This window comes from Euleptes europaea, chromosome 6, assembly GCF_029931775.1.
Source record: "Euleptes europaea isolate rEulEur1 chromosome 6, rEulEur1.hap1, whole genome shotgun sequence".
Lineage (NCBI taxonomy): Eukaryota > Metazoa > Chordata > Lepidosauria > Squamata > Sphaerodactylidae > Euleptes > Euleptes europaea.
Window position 1 is genome coordinate 50,053,969 of NC_079317.1, and position 22,061 is coordinate 50,076,029.

The following is a 22,061-nucleotide window of genomic DNA, read 5'->3' on the forward strand; positions in this document are numbered from 1 at the left end:
TACTGTATATATGCCACCATTGGTTTACCTTCCACTCTTTCTGAGAGTAGTGTCATTCTCCAGAACAGGATTTCGATCTTTTTATGATGCACTGAAATATCTTCAATTGAAAGCTGTAGGTAACATTCTTTTTATGCTGTAGTACTTGCTTTATTTATTTAATGTTTTTAGTTTGGGCTCCAATCTTCAGCTTTTCCCTCATATTATCATAACATTTTAGCCAGTGTGGTGTTGTGGTTAGGAGCAGTGGACTCTAATCTGGAGAACTGGGTTGGATTCCCCATTCCGCCACATGAAGCCTGTTGGGTGATCTTGGGCTAGTCACAGTTCTCGACGAACTTTCAGCCCCACCTACCTCACAAGGTGTCTATTTTGGGGAGAGGAAGGGAAGGTGATTGTAAGCCAGTTTGAGTCTCCTTAAAGGTAGAGAAAATTAGGGTATAAAAACCAATTCTTCTTCCTCTTCCTCTTCTATTTCCTCTGGAGATGGAAGCATCATATCAACGGAAGCAGATTAGGGAAGCAAGCTGGTGATCTTCCCAGGAACTGCCAGGTTAGCACCACTTCAGAAGAAACCCAAAAAGATATAAAGGAAGACCTCATTCTCTTACCTGAAATGACAAGTCAGAGTATATAGAAGAAAGCAGAGACCAGGCCAATTGTGACTTCAATAACCAGCACCTTGAATTGGCTCCAGAAGAAAATTGGGCACTTAAGCCAAAATCAGTACAGCAATATCTTGAAAAGACCTATATTTGAACATAAAGCAGTGATTGGAGTAGGAGGTGGGACTTCATTTTATCTCTCCCCCTTGCTCAATTCTTAAATAGGATATGTGTGGTAGGAATTAGCTAAACATGAGCAATAACACGTCAGAGTTGGTAGGGAGGAGAAATTTTGTTCAGTTAAGTATTGCCAGTAATGTTTGGTCTTTCTCCCTGCTTTTGTAAGCAGGATAAAAATTTTAAAAATTGTAAGCAGAATAAATAAGCAGGATACTTTGCAAGTTGCAGTGTAACTTGCATTTCTGGCAGCTCTTAAAATAATAGCATGATAACTACTCCAAATACAAATAGATGGAGTTAGGGATAGTCTGGCTGTAAGAGGGTGTTGTACAGTACTTGTAATGCAAAAAGAACACTTGCCAAAATGAAGTGGCACAAACTGTTCTATTAATATCAAGTAGTCTGTGTTTGACTTTAATAGCAAATGTATTTTCCAGTTTTCTTTTTTATGTCTGTGCATCTATTCTTAAACTTGGCTGCATCTGCTTACAGAGGATTTGGTTTCTGTTGAGTGTTACATGAGCTTGCCTTACACATTTTTTCCCCTCTTTGCTTCATCATGACTGGCTGTTCAGGCCTGGGAACCCCCTGTACATTTTTGTGTGATGAGCTGTACAGTGCCTTTTGCTACCTTGCTGATGGGACTATTGCTGACCAGAACCATGGCCTGGACCTCGACTGGGAAGACGCATGCTGAACTGATCAACAATCTTTACAGTGAGTACAGGAAGCTGTCTGCATTCTGAGTGCAATTGCAAAGAATTGGCTGAAGTAACTAGATATGTTGTATGCCTCTTTAATTAAAAAAATACGAGTTGTGCTGAATGAATTAGTCTAACACATGCTAATTTATTCTTAGCAATGTTGTCTCTGTGGTGGTGGAAAGTGCAGTCAAGTTGCAGCTGACTTATGGCAATCCTGTACGGTTTTCAAGGCAAGAGATGAACAGAGCTGGTTTGCCTTTGCCTGCCTTTGCATCATGACCCTGGTATTCCTTGGAGGTCTCCCATCCAAGTACTAGCCAGGGCTGACCCTACCTAGCTTCCAAGATCTGACCAGATCGAGCTAGCCTGGGCCATCCAGGAAAGGGTGTTGTCTCTGTAACTTTTTTGAAATGCAGATGTTTGTGTAGGGATCTGTGATGATACGGACAGCCGGTGTGGTATAATGGTTAGAGTGTCAGACTAGTATCTGGGAGAGCCAGGTTGGAATCCCCACTCTGCTATGGAATCTCGCTGTGTGACCTTTGACCAGTCATGTACACTCAGCCTAACCCATCTCATAGGGTGGTGGTTATGAGAATAAAATGGAGAGAACTGCGTAAGCTTTGGGTCTCCATTGGGGAGAAAGGTGGGGTATAAATACATTTTAAAAATAAATATTGTAATTGGACATGGGCTACCAGACAAGTAATGGGTCTATCTCTTTCTGATTACTTTGGATTTGTGATTATTAATTCCATAAGCAAGAAATGACCTGAGCAAGAAACCTGTTCTGAGTATCTAATGCAGGGGGGGGGGGAGTCTGTCCACAAAGAGGATGAAGCCCCACTGCCACTGGTGTAGATAGCAATCTCTTCTAAGTTTCCTTTGAAATATAGCCGTGCTCTGTACTCTTATGCTCTTCATACTAGTGGTCTGAAATGTGAGCACATTCTTGTCTCTGCTGCTTGTATGACAGCAGGCACTACTGTAAAAAGAAACCCGGGTGGCTGGCTGCAACCCTTTCTGTATCTGCTCATCCACCTATAACTTCTTGATTGGAAACTGAGACACCCTGCCATAGGAGCTGCTGTTCTGTGGGCTCTTTCAGTGTGCAGCTTCTGATGTTTAAAGGCATGTGGACAGGACCAATTGCATGGGTCTTTCCCCTAGAGTGGGCTGTTGTGCGTGGAGGGCACCTGAGAGGGCACAATGTTAACAGTCAAGATAAATCTTGGGAAATTGACACTCTTCTCCCCCCCCCCCGCCCTCTCCACAGTCTTCTTAGAGTTCCATAAACCTGACCCAAACTATTACCTCTGAGGTAAAAACTGGCCTCTCTTATTTGGTACTTTTCCATATATTATGCCTTGTAGAGAACACCTGCCTTGAACTGGAGGGGTCAGTGTTAGTTTTACATAAATCTGCTGACACAAAATTATTTACGTGAGGTCCAGCCAATGGTCCAAATAAGTCTGTTGCAAGATTACCCAAATTACAATCTGAATTCACAGTGGAGCACAATACAATCTGAATCTGAATTGTGTGTTTGGGCTCACATTAACTTATGTATAGCTATTGTTTTATCCATTGCATGTTCCCTGTTTTGTAGAAAATGGTGTGATTAAGTCTCAGCGAGTCCATGATGTATTATTGGCCACAGATCGAGCACACTACATCAAGTATTTTCCATATATGGACTCTCCTCAATCCATTGGTAAGAAATGTCACAGACAATTACCAGTTAATAAAGAATGTTACACTTTCCTGAAGATCATGGAGACGTGAACCTTATGTTCTTGGAACCTTCAGAGATTGAGAGTTCTGCTTTGGGTGCAAAAGTGGATTCTGGAAAGTTTTTGCTGATATAACGTTAGCAGAATAATATTTCTGTTCTAAGAGACACAGCAGGACATCTTTGAATTGCCTAGGAAAATGGGGGGGGGGTTGTTTTTATGATGGTGACAATTCAAATCCATAGAAAATTCTCAAGTTACTATAAAGTGTTGACATGGAGAAAATGTTTCTTTCAGGATACAAGGCTACAATCAGTGCACCTCACATGGTAAGGCCTACTTTCACATCTGTTAAACAGAGTTTGAGGACAAATGGGCACATGTAGAGGGACCCCAAAAGTATTGAAACAAATGAAAATGTCTTTGTGCTCCATCTGATCATTCACCCATCTTGCGTCATGCTGTCTGCTCCGATTGATAGCAGCTCTCTTAGGACTAAGGGAAGGTCCTCTTCCAGTCCCGTTCCACTTCAGTAGAAATGCAAAAGATTGAATCTGGGACCTTCTGCATGCAAGCCATGTGTTCTGCAACTGAATATGGCCCTTCCCATTCCTTGGAAGCATTGTCAAGTTATTTGCCATGTGTATGTCTGTGCTGTCAAGTCACAGCTGATTTAGGGCGATCCCATAGGGTTTTCAAGGCAAGAGACATTCAGAGGTGGCTTGCCATTGCCTGCCTCTGCGTGGGCTGAGCGAGTCCTGAGAGAACTGTGACTGGCCCAAGGTCACCCAGCAGGCTTCATGTGGAGGAGAGGGGAATCGAACTTTGTTCTCCAGATTAGAATCCTGCCACTCTTAACCACTACACCATGCCTTACTCACCATTTACTCCCATGTGCCACATGGATGTACTGTATCTCTGTGAAATTAATATCCTAGGAACGTGCTAGAGGATTTTTTTAGCTGAAATGTCTGTTGGTGTCAAATTTATCAACATGTGTGCACAAATTCTTGTAAAAAACTTAAGAGTGCACATGCCTACAATCTGGTGGAATGGGAGCCTAGTGTGGGTATAGGCTAGTACAGTGCAAAAACAATGCCCTTAATTTGTAGGCCCTGAGCTCGAGATTCTGCAGTTTACAGCTGCTTTCTTTTACCTTTCATGTGGACCAAAGAGCAATAATCTGTTTCCTAAGACGTTTGGGGAATGCACATCAGTGAAGTGGGTGGGACAGGTGATTCCCTAAACCTAACTGTGCTTGTGCCATTTGTCTTCAAAGTCATGCAGCATTGCCCAGGAACAATGTGACCTTCCTTCTTATTTGCCTACCTAAAAGGAAGGTTTGGGAAATCCCACTGTATACCTTCTAAATTTTTGTTGCTATTTTGTATTAAATCATACCCTATTATTGGCATTGGGCACGGGTATCATAAGATAACATTTCTATGTATTGGAGATCATGAAATATTGCTTGTTTCTACAGCATGCTCATGCCCTAGAGTTACTGAAGGATCACTTAGTGGAAGGAGCAAAGGCACTGGATGTGGGGTCAGGAAGTGGATACCTCACTGCTTGCTTTGCTAGGATGGTAAGCAGAATGTTTTCTTGAGAATCTGTGGCGAAACGTGGACATCCATTTTTGTTGGATATCTCACAAGCAGTTCTGAGAAGAACCTCAAGTATTTAAGTATTATGTATTTATTAGAAGCTCTTAATGTCCCTTGAGCCCAACTGATATTTGGATAAGTTAAAATAAGGGTATTGATGAATCCACTAAAGCAGGTTTTTCAGTTTTAAATAGTGTGCACATACTAGTCTCTAGGAACTTTTGGAAATGGTCTTTCCTTACCCTGGACATTACCTAACACAATCGCGTAGGGATTTGGCCAGATTTCATATTCATGAAGAGAATGTCTAGGGATAACCATAAAGAGGCTATGTACTTTATAGGGAATGTGTATATCCTTCAGATATTGAGACCGAATAAAGACATTGTTGCATATCAATGTCCAGTTTGTAAAATAATCCCAGTAAGGGAAATTCTCAACTCTTTAATCTGTAGCTACAACATAGCTTGAAACTCGTGTGGTTTCTCTTACAGGTGGGTCCTATGGGGAAGGCAGTGGGAATTGAACACATTAAAGACTTGGTTCATGAATCCATGAGAAATGTCAGAGAGGATGACCCAACCTTGCTTAGCTCTGGACGTGTGAAACTTCTAGGTGAGCTCTTTAGATTGTAGCGTTGGTACCAATTCCTTTACTGGGAGCCATTTACCCTTACCAGTTGGTATAGGCTTCTTCAGCAGGGGCAGTGTTGTTCCACAATAAAGATGAGGTGCATTTGATTAGGATGTGAGAATTAGGTTGCCTTGATGTTACTAATTTCAACTCTTATGACGAACCAGACCTAGACTATTTATCTTGGAGAACAAGTCTCTTCCTCGTTCATTTAAGTTATCTGAGGGGGCCCAGATAATCTTTTTTGGAGGTGAGGCTGATGACAAAGAACTAGGGCTTCTGTGGCCTTTTATGCATGGGCTGTTTCTGTCGCCATTCTCCCCACAACTACTTTGGAGCTTTGTTTTCATTATGCACATTTTCTCCGACTTTTAGAAGTTGCCTTGCTTTCCCCTTTCATTTTCCCCACATTTTCGGAATGTTTTAGCTCAATTTTAAAGTCTGCCTCGATCCCAAATCGAAAGCTGGTCCCATGCATACTTGTCAATTTGGGTTTTTCTCCCCATACCATTCTCGCTTCTCCCTCCCACTTGTCTTTCTCCCTCATTCAACCCCTCCCCTCAAAGCCATCTTTTTTGTTTGTGAGTGCTGGAATACTAAGAGGCTGCTTATTTGGTCAGATTCACAGCGAGCGTGTCAGTTTCAGACCTCAGCCCCATTGAACAGAGCCTGGCTGATTTGCCGCCCTCCCCTTATATGCTTCCTCTTTAAGATAGGCACGAAAGCCATTATTTTTTGTTTGGGAGTGCAGGTCTAGCGATATAAAGTTGGAATAATAAACAACCTGTGCTGCTGCTGCTTTCTCCAGTCTACATTTAACATCCTCTTCAACCTTCCCCTCCCCCCCCACCAGCCAGTGGGGGCTACTCAGCTCAGTTAAAATGAAAGAATCCTACTGCAGGGCTGGTGACGTATTTAAAAAAACAACACTACAGCCAATTAGAAAGCAGTATTTGCAGGGGGGGTCTCATGCGTTGCTGACCACTCCCCCTTTGGTTCAGATGCTCTGCATTTTCTCTGGTGCATGTAGAAATGTACTCTGAGTAATCCAAAGTACTCTGAGAATTTATTCGGTGTGGGGGAGAAAGCCCCTGTGCAGAGTGATTTGAGAATTCAACCACAAATACTGTGCATCGAGAGAGCAGCATATCCAACGGAAACAACCCATGCATAAAAAGCCTGCATAGCAAAACCTTTGCTCTGGAGCTCCATTTGCAAAGAGTCCTCAGTCCTCCTTAGTTTTAGAAGGTTGGTGAAGACCTTTTTTGGTTCTGGCAAGTCGTTACATGAGTGTGAGATACTTTGTGTCCCCTTGGTGGCTAAGCAGCTGGTGTAGGTTTTGGAGTTTGACAGACATGTTCTTTTGTATTTGACTCTACTGCCAATGTGTATTCTGCATGATGTGGTAGGTGTGCATTTTCAAACTGGTAATTTGTTGATGGCCTGCGGTGCTCCATGAAACCATATTTGGCAGGGTACACATTTTAAAATGCATTTAGCTGCTCTCTGTTACCGGTAAGTATAAATTAAATGATTAATTGTGCTGCCTGAAAATATGTGGAGAAGCAGATGGTGCTGCCTGAAAATATGTGAAGCAGATGGTATGCAAGAAATTCATCTTTTTGCTGATGCGCTTTCTGGATTTTCTGATGTAAACAGACTGTCTTGACATTTGAGTAACACTTTTACTTTGAACATGCTACTGAAATCAAGTAGTTGGCCTTAGAACTATATGAGGGTGTGGAATTGTGTTTGGAGTGTGTTGTGTTACTTGTGGAAGCTAAATCAGAGATTGGGAAATGTAAAGGTCCTTGCTGGCAAGTATATGAAATAAATAATGCCTAATTCTGTTGTGCAAGCCTGAGAGAGACTTGTAATTCTCATATTACTATATCAGGTGCTTCCATCCCAATTCACCATTTCAAAGTTAATGTTTTATTTCTATAACAGTTATTCTAAATTTATTTAATTAGGATCAAGTTCTAAGGAAATCAGTGGGAGTTATGTGGAATTGCTAGTCCTTGGTTATAAAGTTGGCGGGCTCATACAAGATGACTGTTTTAACCAGCTTCTTTATCCAACTTAAAACCAAAACCTGATACTTTTGAAATAAGCCTTTTAAAAAAGCTAACTGTGCATAAGATTTTCTTTGAAGCCAAATATCTAGAAGTATATTTATGTGATAACTAGCTTCTGAGAGTCTACAGTCTGTTTAGCTTTTCCCTCTGTATTTCTTCCTTTAAGGTTTGCTTTGCCAGTTTCATTTAGCCTAGGACAAAATATTGAAAAGCTAGATATCCCTCAGTATCCATATTGTGTTGGGACCTCCCCAGTGCTAACATAATCTGCATACAAGTCTCTCCTACATATAGGCTTCAAGTGAAAGACAGAGGTGAATGGTTTAGGAGCAGCTGCCATCTGAACAAGAACCTTCACTGCACATTCTCTCTCCACAGTTGGGGATGGCAGAAAGGGCTACCCTGAAGAAGCCCCTTACGATGCCATCCATGTTGGAGCAGCTGCACCCACAGTGCCAAAGGAGGTAAGAAAGAATGAAAAAAAAACCAGGGGTTTAAAGCCTTTAAAGAAATTAATTATTAAATCTGCTAACTATGATTAGAAGATTGCTGTGGAAAATGTAATGTCACTGGAGAAGATGGAAGAGTTAGATTTTATATGTCGACTTTCTCTACATTTGAAGGAGTCAAACCGGCTTACAATCCCCTTCCTCTCCCTACAACAGACACCTTGTTTGGTGGGTGAGGCTGAGACAGTTCAGAGAGAACTGTGACAAGCCCAAGGTCACCCAGCAGGCTTCATGTGGAGGAGTGCGGAAACCAACCCGGTTCACCAGATTAGTCCACCCCTCCTAACCACTACACCACACTGGAACAGGGAAGCTTTACATGAGATTTCTGCTCAGCAATAGTCTTGTGTCTAGAGTTTTGACTCTTTGTATTCTGCAAAAAGGATATGTCAGGAAAAAAATCCATAAAATCCATTACTATTGGCATCTTTCTCTCTGCCAAAATGCAAAAATATTCAAAAAATTCTGTTAAATGTCGGTGGTTTGTGACTCCAGAAGATTTATTTAATTCATGCTAGAGTCCTATCAGAACTAGGCTATATTGGCTTTAGATAAAATCCTAATTAAAGTTTTGTGAGATACAATTTAACTAGATTCCCCAGGGCCTCTTTGGTTACTGGTGGCTTTAGCAGAAACTTTTCCCACTGGGAAGTTTATTCATTACAGCCAGATTGACTGTAGTAAGAAACCTGAATAACCCAAAATAATGTGCCATACAGATATACTTACACAAGATACGGTATTTAGTGAACCTAAGTAAAACAACCTTCTCAGAAAATGAGAATTGCTTTGGAAATTTGGCAGCTATTTGTGACTTGTTTTGGGAAAGATCTTTTAGATGGCAAAGTGTCACTTGTTTTGTGACAATAACATAGCATACCTAACAGAGTCCTTTTCAAACATGAGACCTGTTTTCTGAAGGAATAATTTTGCTGGGACAATGTTTAATTGATGCTGAGTATTTGTGCAATGGATAGTCCCTTTGGGAATAACTATTCTTAAATCCTCTGACTGAAATGGAACAGCCAGTTCAGAAACAGGAGACACAAAATAGATAAAAGTCTATCTTTTTATTGGCGCAGGAGTAAGAAATTATTAGTTTCATCCCAGCTGGGTTACAAGTAGATGAGAAGCTTGCATTCTCGGAGGATCAGCAACCAATACTTCTGCACTTGCTATAGATCTGATGTCAATGTCCAGTTTTGGCTTTCTCTTCCTGTTATGTGGGAATACTGGATTTTTCAGTTTCCATGTTATGTTCCATTCACCTAATTGATTCTGTTTCTCTTTTACCAGTTGCTGAATGAGTTGAAACCTGGAGGACGACTAATTTTGCCTGTAGGGCCTGAGGGTGGAAACCAGGTTATGATGCAGTATGACAAAACCAAAGATGGACAAATTGTGGAGAAGCAACTGATGAGTGTAATCTATGTTCCTCTGACAGATAAGGAGAAACAGTGGCCTCGGTAAAATATTAATTAGCTCTTCTACTCCTCTTTTGTAAGGCACAGCTTGAAAAAAGTTCTTTTCCTATCGTTACATCTTAATAGTGAAAAGAAAATCCCTAGCTTCTTCTCCTTGTACTACTAGGCAAAGAGCGGCTACTGTAAAAGTTCTTGAAAGCAGAGAGAGGGAAGTGCCTTGGGAACCAAAGAAAGGAATCTCATAACTTGAGTTTCTTATCCCATATAAGGATTCAGTATTTTACTGATTGAACTTTTTGCCACAGCCACGAATGTTCGAAACTAGTAATAAATAGCAGTCACACTGATATGTCATCCTTCTTCCAATGAGCTCAGAACCATGTATGGGAATGGTCCCATTTTATCCCTCTGCAACAACTCTGTGAAATAGGACAGGATGACAGATCTGTTGTCCTGTGAGCCTGTGCACATCTGCGAGTAAGCCCCATTGTACTTCATGGGATTTACATCCAAAGAAACCTGCATGAAATCAAACTGCACGTATTATAATAGATGAACTTGGACATCCTGCACCGGGGCTCCTTAATTTCACAATGCTTTTAGGCTGTACAAATCCCTATTTACATTGTGGTGTAAATAAGGTTTGAAATCATTATTCTTGCCGCTTCAGCTGTAGTAAACAATGTAACTAATTAGATACTGCACAAGGGAAAAATCACTGTTTGTATTTAGCCCTTGTTCACGGGAAAACAGTAGGACCAAGTGTTGGGTATAGTACATTGTTATCTAGAGGATAAGGAACTACATTACTACTTGAGAATAATATATAACTGGGTAGAATAATTTACATCGTAGAGTGTAGATGAGAGAACTATGGTGGATGTTTTCATAAGAGGCCAGTAATCTAATCACTGAAACTTAACAACTTTGAAACACTAATCCACAATGTCTTGAGCCCAAATACCATATACTGGGAATGGTTTAATAGGTATAGCAGTATGGGCGTAATCCTTTCCAATGTGGTGGATCCCATGGCATAGAAGTGCTGCACAAAAAGCTTGGAATAGTTGGAACTGAGGGCTGGATGGGTAGAGCTTGTTCCTGAACTCATGTTGTGCTTTGTGGGCGTTTGGAGGGCTTTGAGAAGTCACATGTAATATGGGAGACAACCCTTTTCCTCACTGTGGGGTGACAGTGGAGCCATGGCTCAGTGCTAGAGCATCTGCTTGGCCTGCAGAAGATCCCAGGTTCAGTCCCCTTCACCTCCAGGTTAAAGGATGTGGTAGTAGGTGATATGAAAGACTGCTACCAGAGACTCTAGAAAGTCACTGTTTGTCTAAGTAGACAATACTGATTTTGATGGTCTGATTTAGTATAAGGCAGCTTCATGTGTCATGGCTAACTACAGCTACATTTTGCAGACCACTGAGGAGAGATCCCCCTAGGGCTTAACAGAACTTGTGTGTGAGAGAGAGAATTAAAAAACATCACCCCACAGTTCACATGGATACATGCAGACAAAGCAAATGAAAGCTCAGTCTCAGCTGACAGGCAGATAGGCATATGAAAGGTACATACAAATTTCCAATTCCCAGCCTGTGGTAAGGACAGTATGAAACTGAAGGTGAGAAAACAAGGATTTATTAATTAATACAGTTTTTATTTGTAAGTCTTAGTTAATTACCACAGATGACGGCAGAGTGTGACTTCTTTCCCTCTCCCCTCCCATTGCAACCTAAAATGCCTCCTGAAATGCTGCTGGGGAGGGGGGATGACAGGGACCCCAGGAACAGCATAAAGGGGGGAACATTGGAAGTCTGGAACAAGGGAGAACTGGTAAAGACTGCCTCCCCCTCTGCCCATGAAAGTACTAGATGGGATCTCACCCATTATGCCCATCATTCTATAGTGAGAAAAGAAAAGTAAAATAAAGGCTACTGTACAATATCCTCAAACTAAAAATGGAAATTAACCAAACAGTTTTGCGTCAGCAGCATATGCATTTAACTTTGGCTCTTCCTTCTGAACACTGTCTATGGTGATGGAACAGAGTAAGAAATACAATACACAAGATATAGATGTAGTTTGCTTCCAGCAGTATTTTTTGTAAAAGTTGTAGACATAACAGTGCAGTTTATTACTACATTCTAAGTAATTTGAGTTCCAAGGGCTAATACTGGAAAAGCTATGCATAGGATTGCGCTAATTGTTTATAGAACAAAGGAATTTTGGCAAGCAGTGTTGCTTTAGCTTTGGGAATATTTCTCTTGACAGCAAGTGTGAACACCACATTTTGGAAAACGGTCAGGCACAATATTAACAGTCCATTGTCTCTCTTTCTCTAGGGATGAAATTTAAAAGATTTAAATCACTTGTAAAGGATCTCTTGGAAAGCCAGGAAACTGTGCTTGGAACAGGCATTTATATGCTGCATATACAAATATATAAAGCTTTGGGGTTTTGAATGAACCTTTTCTTTTCTCCCTTGGTACTATCACAAATACAATTTTGGGTAATGAGGAGAGAGTCTGGAGAAAGGCTTAACAATTGACACAGGATCTTTAATGCCAAGAACTATTGGAGTTGAGAGAAACCCTTTAAGTAAATTAAAGAATAACCATTAATGTTGGTCCAGCTGTCCTTTTTTGTAGATCATAGTATGTTTTATTTGTTCAGCTCTTACTTGGAAAATGTTCCCATTTGATTATCTACTGCTGAAAGTAATATACTAGAAGAACATGGATTTGTAACAGTTAATAAAATATTAAATCTGGCTCTTGTTTTCTATCATTTACTCATTGGGTGGAAGTGTGCTAACGCAGACCAAGTTCTAGCATTTTATTTCCACTGGTGTTCACCTAGTTGCCACTGGATGATCAGAAGGATACAGTGTTGTTAGCTTTCCATTTTGGTGCTGAAATACTACACATACAAGCTTCAACTGCTGATGAAGAAGAGTTGGTTTGTATATGCTGACTTTTTCTACCACTTAAGGAAGAATCAAACTGGCTTACAATCACCTTCCCCTCCCCACAACAGGCACCCTGTGAGGTAGGTGGGCTGAGAGAGTTCAGAGAGGTGTGTGACTAGCCCAAGGTCACCCAGGAGTGGCTTCACGTGCAGGAGTGGGGAAACCAATCCAGTTCATCAGATTAGCCTCCGCCATTCATGTGGAGGAGTGGGGAATCAAACTCCAGATCAGAGTCCACCACTCCAAACCACCACTCTTAACCACTACACCACGCTGGCTCTGACTACATTGCTAATACCACATGGGACCGGGTGTCACCAGAGGAATGTGTCCAGTTGATCAAGGGGCTAGTTGGGGGGAAAGCCCCGGGAGAAGATTATATCCCTCCAGAATTATTTAAATCGAATATCCATTGGTGGGCTTCAGTGTTAGCAGCTCTATTTACAACAATTAACCATCTATGCGTGATACCAGCCAGATGGAAACACAGCATCATCGTCTCTATCTTTAAGAAGGGGGAAAACTCAGACCCTGCCAATTATCGACCTATCAGCCTCTTAGATGTCGCCTCTAAGCTATATACTCGCCACCGTTAAATAAGTTGGTAGATTGGGCAGACCAGGTAAACCTCCTTAACCAGGAACAAGCCAGTTTCTGTAAGGAACATAGCACAATTGATCATTGTGATAAGGTCCGTATACCCATCCTACAATTGTATAATTTGCCTTTGCTAGAAATCTAAAACACACGGGACCCAAAAGATATCAAAAAATGGATTGCTGACAAAGAAACTGATAATGATATGTGCCCAATACAAAAGTCCAAGTTATCCCCATGGTATCCACTATTCAAATCGAATAAGTTCTTTTCAAATTATTTAATGGAACTTTCGGACCCAGGGTTAAGGCGAGCATTTACTACGGCACGATTCCAAACGATGCTTTCAGCATTCACCCATGGTAGATATAAAAAAATTCCTCATAACCTAGGGCTATGTCCCTGCTCCTCAGGTTCAATAGAGGATCTCCCACATATTTTGTTTAGTTGCCCATTTTACAACTCCATTCGTTTTAAATTAACCCAGCATATCCCAGATGTTTTAGACACAGTTGAGGGCCGAGTTAGATTTTTAATGGCAGACGTTAATTCAAAGATCACGCTTAGTGTGGCCTTTTATACCATGTTAGCGTCTAAGCGAAGGAAGAAATTTGTTGAAAATTAGACCCCGAAGTTGACACAGAAAGAATAATTTAGGAGAACTATAACATTCGATTCAGTAATCAATATGTATATATGTGGCTGTAACATTTTAAAAAATTTATTCATGTAACTCTGGGTGTTGTGGGTTATACATTTTGTATGGTTTTAATCTGAACGTTAAGTCTGTGACTAAAACATTAATAAAATTGATACATTGCTAATACTATCACTATACACTGGTATATGGTACATAGCATATATGCTTCGTAATCCTGACATCAGTTTAGCATGTTAGGTAGTGACAACCTAAGGAGGAGTTTACACAGGCAGAGGTAATACCTTATGGAGGTGGCAGAATGGAATGTATCTCTCTGGCCTCTTAGGTGATCGATGCCGGCTTCGCATTAGAAATATGCAACAAAAACTAGCAGAAATCTCCTCCCTCCTCTCTCTCTTTTTTTGCTGGTCTGGTTTTCTCCTTTGCAGGAAATCCGTGAGCACTCCAGAACCTGCAGTCCATTCTGCCACCTTATGTCTGGCTATCTGACGAAGGGACCTTTGGCTCTGGAAAGCTGACACCCTGTGAAATCCTGTGGGCCTCTAAGGTGCGGCTGGACTCGACTCTTGGTTCTCCTACTGCAGACCCACACGGCTACCCGCAAATTGGTCCCTGCCTCGTTCCCCCGCCTTAAGCTTACGGGAAAGAAAGCGAGCGGCTTCACTCCCTCGCGGCGAGGCTGGGGCAAGAGGGGGCGGCCTCTTCCTTGTCGCTTTCCCGCGACGTCAGCGGCAGCGCCGGCCGGGTTGGTCGAGGGGCGCTGCGTCACCCAGGCGCCAGGCCCTGGGGCGGCACGTGGGCGGAAGTGGGCGGGGCATGTTGCGTCTGCTGCAGCCAGCGCCACGCAGGGGGCTTCGGTCCCTCGTGGCTGCCTGGGGAGCCCGGCGCGGCTCACCGGCTCCTCTGGCCGGCGCAGGCATGGCGGAGCAGGCGCTCTCCGAGCCCGGCGAGCCGGGCGGCTCCCCTCCACCCGTGAAGCGGCGGCGGCGGCGGCTGTTGCCGGAGAAGAGGGCCGGCCTGCCGGAGGAGGGCGAGAAGCGGTACGTGCCGCCGCCCAAGAAGCGGAATCCCGGCATCAGCTTCGGCGAGGCTCATTTCGCCGAGACCAGCTACTATTTCGAGGGGGGCCTGCGGAAGGTGCGGCCCTACTACTTCGACTTCCAGACCTACTGCAAGGGCCGCTGGCTGGGCAAGAGCCTCCGGGACGTCTTCAGCGACGAGTTCCGCGCCCAGTCCCTCGAGTACTACCGAGCCGCGGCCAGCGCCGGCCGACTCCGCCTCAACCAGCAACCCGTCCGGGACCTCAGCGTCGTCCTCAAGGCGAGTGAGGAATGAAAGTAGATAGCCCAGCCCATCGCTTCACAAAACAAGACCAAAAAAAAGCCCGACACTCATCCGTGAACACAATTTTTTAAAAATAGCATCTATGGAAAATGCAAGACCCAGCTGTGTGTGTGTGTGTAAAAGTGCCGTCAAGTCGCAGCCGACTTTTATGGCGACCCCTTTTGGGGTTTTCACGGCAAGAGACTAACAGAGGTGGTTTGCCAGTGCCTTCCTCTACACAGCAACCCTGGTATTCCTTGGTGGTCTCCCATCCAAATACTAACCAGGGCTGACCCTGCTTAGCTTCTGAGATCTGAGGAGACCAGGCTAGCCTGGGCCATCCAGGTCACAACTCATGGTAGGAGGGGTGATTTACTTGTTCCTGGACTGTACCATTTCAGAATGTGTCATATGTCTGAACCCTTCCTGAAAGGAGGTAAAAAGACACTGCGTGCAGAAAGCTAGCGTGTCAGGAATAGGGAATACATTTACTTAATGATGGGAGATGCATGCTTCTTTTTCTGACTCCCCCTTTTTTTCTTCCAGGGAAATGCAACCTGGGTGCGAGATGGGATTGCAGGTTTAAACATGGCAACAGCACTAGGGGTGGAGTGCTTATTTTCTCTACTGGCCTTTGTCAAGTAAAAAATTCAGTTCACATTCTTCTCCAGGTTTGATTCCCCACTCCTCCACATGAGCTGCGGAGGCTGATCTGGTGAACTGGATTTGTTTCCCCACTCCTACACACAAAGCCAGCTGGGTGACTTTGGGCAAGTCATTCTCAGCCTCACCTACCTCACAGGGTGTCTGTTGTGGGGAGGGGAAGGGAAGGTGATTGTAAGCCGGTTTGATTCTCCCTTAAGTGGTAGAGAAAGTCGGCATATAAAAACCCCATAACTGCTGCTTTTCCCACCCAGGAATGGTGAATGGTAGATGGAGAAGGATGGATAGATGGATAAGTTCTGTACTTGTTCACTGCTTTTCTCACTGATGCTCAAAGCAGATTACAAAATTAGGAAAAAATGGAGTAAAGAAAGCAATATAAATATAATGTAAACAGTGCTGCAACTAGTCACAAATAAAACAGTACAAACAAGATAATATATACAATAAGTAATGACATAAATGACAACCCTGTTCCATTAGGAAAGCACCCCTCCTAACCAATTCCCTTTACTACACCTTTTAAGAAAATGCCCTCTTGAACAATTCCATTTAAAATTCTGTGGAAAATTAGAAGTGCAGGAGCTACCTTGACTTCCTTGGCCAAGCCATTCCACAGTGTGGCCACAACAGAGACTGCTTGGGTGTGGGCATCTGCTGATCTCATCCATTTGCAGGGTGGCACCTTCAGAAGACTTCGATCAGAGGAATACAGTGGGGCATATTGGGAGAACCCTGGTGTCCAGTTTTCCGTGCAGAGAATCTTTTCCCCCCTGGGGATCAGACATATAATCCTGCACTTATGAAGCAATGCAGTTGGGGAGCAGTTTTACTATTGCAGAAGTAGATCAGGATGACAAGTGCTAGCTGTCTGATGTAAAGCTCAGGGGCACAATTTGTATTAACTCCAGAGAGCCACATCAGTGTTTGCTTCTTGTTTCTGTTTACCAGTATCTCGTAACGCTTCCTCCTTTTCTCTCTTCACTGTGAAACACACTCTCCCTTCATAGCAGTCTTGCATGGCTCTTCACACTACCCTCAGGTTGCAGTCTCTGTTACTCCCCCCGCCATTGGATTTCCCATAGCCAGCACCCCATCATATCTCCTGCCCTTTGCACATGCTTTGCACCACCATCTTATTGCATCCTCTTTCTGCTTCCAGCCCACAGGTTTCTCACCACCTTAGGGTGGCTAAATTTAGGGGTAAAAATGGCCAGTAGGGTGGAGGGTTTATTTGCTTTTTTTTTCTTCTGGTCAGTTGCCAGAAAAGGGCAAAGCTGTGGTTTTTTCAGTTCAGCAGTTTTGGTTGTTAACAGGTAAACAGCTTTGTGCTGAGCTTCAGACTCACCCAGACAGATTGGACTCTGTCCCAGGGCCCCACCCAGGCACCAGAATTCTGTATTTTGAGAGTATTCTGTGGCACCTTCATCTCTGTTTCTTTGTCTTCAGTCTGTGTTCTTTTGCTCTGTTTCGGTTGCTGGTACTCTGGGTTGAGCTCTTGTGTTAAAAGGCCTTTACTCTTCCAACAGTTCATTCACTGATGGAGTCTTGACACAAGTTTAGTATGATCGGTTGGCTTCAGGAGGCTAAAAAAAATGAATGCCAGTTTTCCACCATGTATCTTACATGTATGGATTTGGAGCCAAAGGTTTCAGCAGTGTGAGTGTGTTAAGTGCTGTCAAGTCGCTTCCAACTCATGGCAACCCTATGAATCAGTGTCCTCCAAAACATCCTATCCTTAACAGCCTTGCTCAGATCTTGCAAATTGAGGGCCGTGGCTTCCTTTATAGAGTCAATTAATCTCTTGTTGGGTCTACCTCTTTTCCTGCTGCCTTCAGCTTTTCCTACCATGATTACCATGATTGTCTTTTCCAGTGATTGTCTTTTCCAGTGATTGTCTTTTCAGCAGTTTGCTGATCCTGAAAATAATGTAGCAGCACTTTTGTGGGGGTGGGGGAGGGGTTTTTTGCTGATTCTTTCTTCATGCTGCAGACCCCACATGACTTGCTTTGCTGTTCATGTCTGTCCCCTGATTTCCTTTCTGGTGTTTTTCTAGCTTGTTTTTGTTAATGTTTATTTCCTGTTTACTCTGTGGAGTTTAACCATAAATTCTACAAACAGGCTTTCCCTGAAAATTCTTTGCTATTTTGAATATAAATTGCATTGCTTACAGAATAATGACTTTCTGCAAAACAAAGTACATCGCCACGAACCCCCAGTCACAGCACAGCCGATTGAGTTTCTGGAAGAAAATGAGGAGGTGGTGGTTGTGGACAAGCCCTCATCCTTACCTGTCCATCCATGTGGCAGATTTCGGCACAACACTGTCATCTTCATCTTGGGTAAAGAGCATAACCTAAAGGAGCTGCACACGATTCATCGGCTTGATCGCTTGACCTCAGGTGTCCTTATGTTTGCCAAATCTGCAGAAGTGTCCAAGCGGATTGATGAGCAAGTTCGAGAACGACAGGTGAAAATCAAGTGTTCTTTTGTTATACTTATTTTTCTTGAAATGGGTACAATAAGTGTTACCCTTGGATACAGCGCTTGAAATCTTTCTTTGGGCTGGTTCAGATAGTTGGTAGATCCCAACAGGACTGCTAGCAAAGTTCCCAATCTACTTGCCTTGCATGCAAGTGCAGATCGTGTGAACTGGTACCTCTACGTGGGGAACAGATGTGCAGTTGTGCAGCTGATTCCATTTTTCACATTTGCAGCTGCTTGTAGTGTGAAGATCAAGTGCTGTTTTGATATACTCCTTATTTTTCTTGAAATGGGTACAATAAGTGCAACATGCTGGCAGGTTTGAAACACTATTGAGATTGCAGCAGCCTGTTGACAAAAGAATACAAGGCCTGCATTTGGAGTGTGCTAACATGCCTACACTTATCTCTTTTATATTGGCTGCAAAAATTGAATGTCAGAATTCAGAATGCTAACATTTCAAATGTGATGGGATACATTAATAATTGGCAGTTGATGGTGCATGCTGCTGCTAGTTTGCCAGGGGGGAAAGGACAGCGACTTTGATGGAGTACAGGAGGTCTGCTTCTTGGTCATTAGCATACTTACCTATGCTCTGGCAAATATTTGTCATTTGTTTTGGTCGTTGCTGTGGCTGTAGATAGACTGTAGTAGAGCTGGGAGCTTAAAGGAATGTCTGCGTTGCCTAATTAAACCTGCATATTACAGCATTCTGCCAAATAAAAAGTCTCTTTCTTATGTACGTTCTTTTTTTCCAGCCCTTTTCACCATGCTGTCTAGCTGGTGCTGCAAGTTGTGCTTGGGATTAACCTAGTTCTACTGGCAGTATTGGATTTTGATAGAATTTTACAGCATTTGCCAGTCGTTGGGTTGGATCCAGCAGAGGAGGAGGGAGTGTATCTTCCCCATCTGCTGTCCAAAATGCCCCTTGAAAAGCAGCTCCTGGGGAAAGGGAACCCACACATGAAGCTGCCTTATACTGAATCAGACCTTTGGTCGATCAAAGTCAGTATTGTCTACTCAGACTGGCAGCGGCTCTCCAGGGTCTCAGGCAGAGGTCTTTCACATCACCTACTTGCCTAGTCCCTTTAACTGGAGATGCTGGGGATTGAACCTGGGACCCTCTGCATGCCAAGCAGATGCTCTACCACTGAGCCAGGCTTGCCTCCAAACCCCTCTCAGGAACAGCATAAAGGGAGATTTGGTGACAACCCCCTCCCCAATATATGAAAATTCTCCTTGGGATCCAAGCCATAAGGGTGCATGGATAGCCATCAAAGCTAGTAATGTGAAAATAAGTATTTATTCTGATTTAAAGTGTAATTTATACCCTGAATGCCAAGTGAATACACAAATATTTGTAGCCATTGAATAGATTAGTTTTTTCCCCCTGAGGTGCTTTTCAAAAGCCCAGCTATATATGGACTGAGCTTTTTTTTTTCAGTTCACCTCCATGTTTTAAGGTTTCAATAATGGGTAAATGGGATGCGAGGTAACTTTTCAGATCACAGGAGTAGCCTAAAGAAGCTGAGCAGGCAGTGCTGTAGGTAGCAGTGCCCTAAAATGAGAGGAAGTAGAGTTGACTAGGCTGCAATTTGTTGTCACTCACACTTGCATTCTAGATCCTGAATTGATGCTGATTCTTGCTTTTTCTCTTTCTCTCCCCCTTCCCAAGCTGAAGAAGGAATATGTGTGCCGTGTACTTGGAGAGTTTCCAGAAACTGAGACGACCTGTGAAGAACCCATCCTGGTTGTTTCCTATAAAGTGGGGTTGTGTCGAGTGGACCCCAAGGGTAAACCCTGCAAAACGGTCTTCCAGAGGCTCAGTTACAATGGCAAGACTAGTGTGCTGAAGTGTTTTCCGTACACCGGGCGTACCCACCAGATTCGTGTCCATCTGCAGTTTCTGGGGCACCCTATCATCAATGATCCCATCTACAACACAGATGTCTGGGGACCTGCAAAAGGTAAAGGTGGCAGTATTAACAAAACAGATGAAGAGCTGCTTCAGGCATTGGTGGAGGAACACCTTTTGAAAGAGAGTGGGTGTATCTTGGACATCGCTGAGGAAGATCTGGAACCAGTTGTGGGAGGTAAAGGACATGGTAGTCCAGGGAATTGTGTGAAGCCTGCACAGGTCAGCTTGGTAAGCACCAATTTTTGTGGAACTGAAGAATCAAAGAGCAAAAGTGAAGGTGGAACATCGGTGTGTCCTCAGAATTCTGCCCTCCAGTTACAGGCTCATGAGTCAGAGAGTGGAGAAGCTCACTCAAGCGAGCACCAGGATGAAAAGGATCATTTATGTAAAGAATGCAAAATAGTGAGGCCGGACCCATCACCCAAAGAACTTGTGATGTATCTCCATGCCTTGCGCTACAAAGGGGCAGACTTTGATTATTGCTCCAAGATGCCTGAATGGGCACAGGACAACTGGGAAGAGACCTGAGATTATAATATTTTATAAAGCCTTAAGTTTGTATATGGCAAGAATTGTTTCCCACAAATGCTTTTTTAAAACCATCTGGTAATCACTGACTGTGATGAACAGTGAAGGAGGAGAAGGAATTCTTTTCTGAATTGTTTGTAGAAGCCATTCAAAAGAATGAATGTCTTGCAAACTAGCTTTTGCAGTATGATTTATTATTTTACAAAGTTTATATCCCACCTTCTCTCATAAGGGCAACAAAGGTTTATATCCCACCTTTTCTCATAAGGGCTAACAAGCTAAAACATATGTATAATTTAAAAAATCTTTAAAACTGTTAAACCCAAATAAAAACACATCATTAAAACAATCAAAATCAAAGGTTAAAATAGACATACAAAAGTGTAAAAACAGCAATTAAAATATAGGGCAGGAAGGAGGGATCACTGAGAGAACGCCAGATGAAACAGAAAAGTCTTCACCCAATGGCAGAAGTTGGCAACAGAAAAGGATGGACAAATCTCTTGTCCAGAGACAAGATCTTTCGGAGAGAGTTCCAGAGGTTTGGCGCACCATGACCGAGTAAGCCCTCTCTCAGATTGCTACCCTCTTAATCTCAGAAGATGGGGGCACCTGAAGCAGGGCCTAGGAACATGACCGCAGTGGTCGGGCAGGTTCATAAGGGAGTAGGTGGCTGTTCAGGTTTTGCCTTGCTTTTTTTTCTCTTTCTTGAAAAGAAATGAGTAAATTACAGATAAATGTTCTTAAAAATATTTGCCAGTTACCTATATTCACCATTTACAAAATGCTTACAACGGGCATGTTATCTCTGTGTTAAGAGCCAGTGGAATGTTAGTCTTTAATCATAGCTTGTGTCAACAGATCTCATATAATAATTTGGTACTTTGTTGTTTTCCTTCTATCTCAATCAACTGATGAACTTACCTCAATCCTATTCACCAATGAGCACTTAGATTTATTCAGCCTCCATAAAATTGCCTGATGTCAGTGTGGCAAACGTGATGTTTTCATCTTGCAGTTCGTGGTCCTTCCTTAATGAGCTTGGTCTTTGGCCTTAGTCTACATATATGTTTATCTCCAACAGTATACAAAACAGATTTCAAAACATAGAAAAATGCATAGCTTCTGCCCAAAAAGTTTTATGATCTAATTCAGTTCAGAAGTAATAAAACTGAACTGTTCAGAATCTAAACAGCCTCAGATCTGCATTTCATGTGAAACTCTCAGTTTAATGAAATTAACTGCTTTGCAGTGTTCTTGGTTCGATTTACCTCGTCAAGGAGCCCCCCCCCCCAGTATTCATCCTGTTTTATACTGAACTTCATATTGTTTTTTTTGTTTTAAGTTCTGCAATGTCCCAGGATGACATCTCCATAGTGGAATCCTTTCTGCCACCCATTGCTGGGTCTGAGTAAGACATCTAGCCCCTCACTTAAGCTACAT

The 22,061-nt window shown here is 42.8% G+C and overlaps 2 protein-coding genes across 2 annotated transcripts; both read left to right on the plus strand.

The window, feature by feature from the left end:
- The first annotated feature begins 1,197 nt into the window (after positions 1–1,197).
- On the plus strand, positions 1,198–11,935 carry LOC130478991 (protein-L-isoaspartate(D-aspartate) O-methyltransferase-like). Its single transcript, XM_056851256.1, has 8 exons — positions 1,198–1,502; positions 3,099–3,203; positions 3,520–3,551; positions 4,706–4,810; positions 5,324–5,444; positions 7,919–8,004; positions 9,346–9,515; positions 11,819–11,935. The coding sequence occupies exons 1-8, from the start codon at positions 1,391–1,393 to the stop codon at positions 11,829–11,831; spliced, it is 744 nt and encodes a 247-aa protein (XP_056707234.1). The 5' UTR covers positions 1,198–1,390; the 3' UTR covers positions 11,832–11,935.
- Positions 11,936–14,518: 2,583 nt separating this feature from the next.
- Positions 14,519–20,664, plus strand: RPUSD2 (RNA pseudouridine synthase domain containing 2). Its single transcript, XM_056851253.1, has 3 exons — positions 14,519–15,022; positions 17,862–18,158; positions 19,848–20,664. Exons 1-3 carry the CDS (start codon positions 14,519–14,521, stop codon positions 20,616–20,618), a joined length of 1,572 nt encoding a protein of 523 aa, XP_056707231.1. The 3' UTR covers positions 20,619–20,664.
- The last annotated feature ends 1,397 nt before the right edge of the window (positions 20,665–22,061 follow it).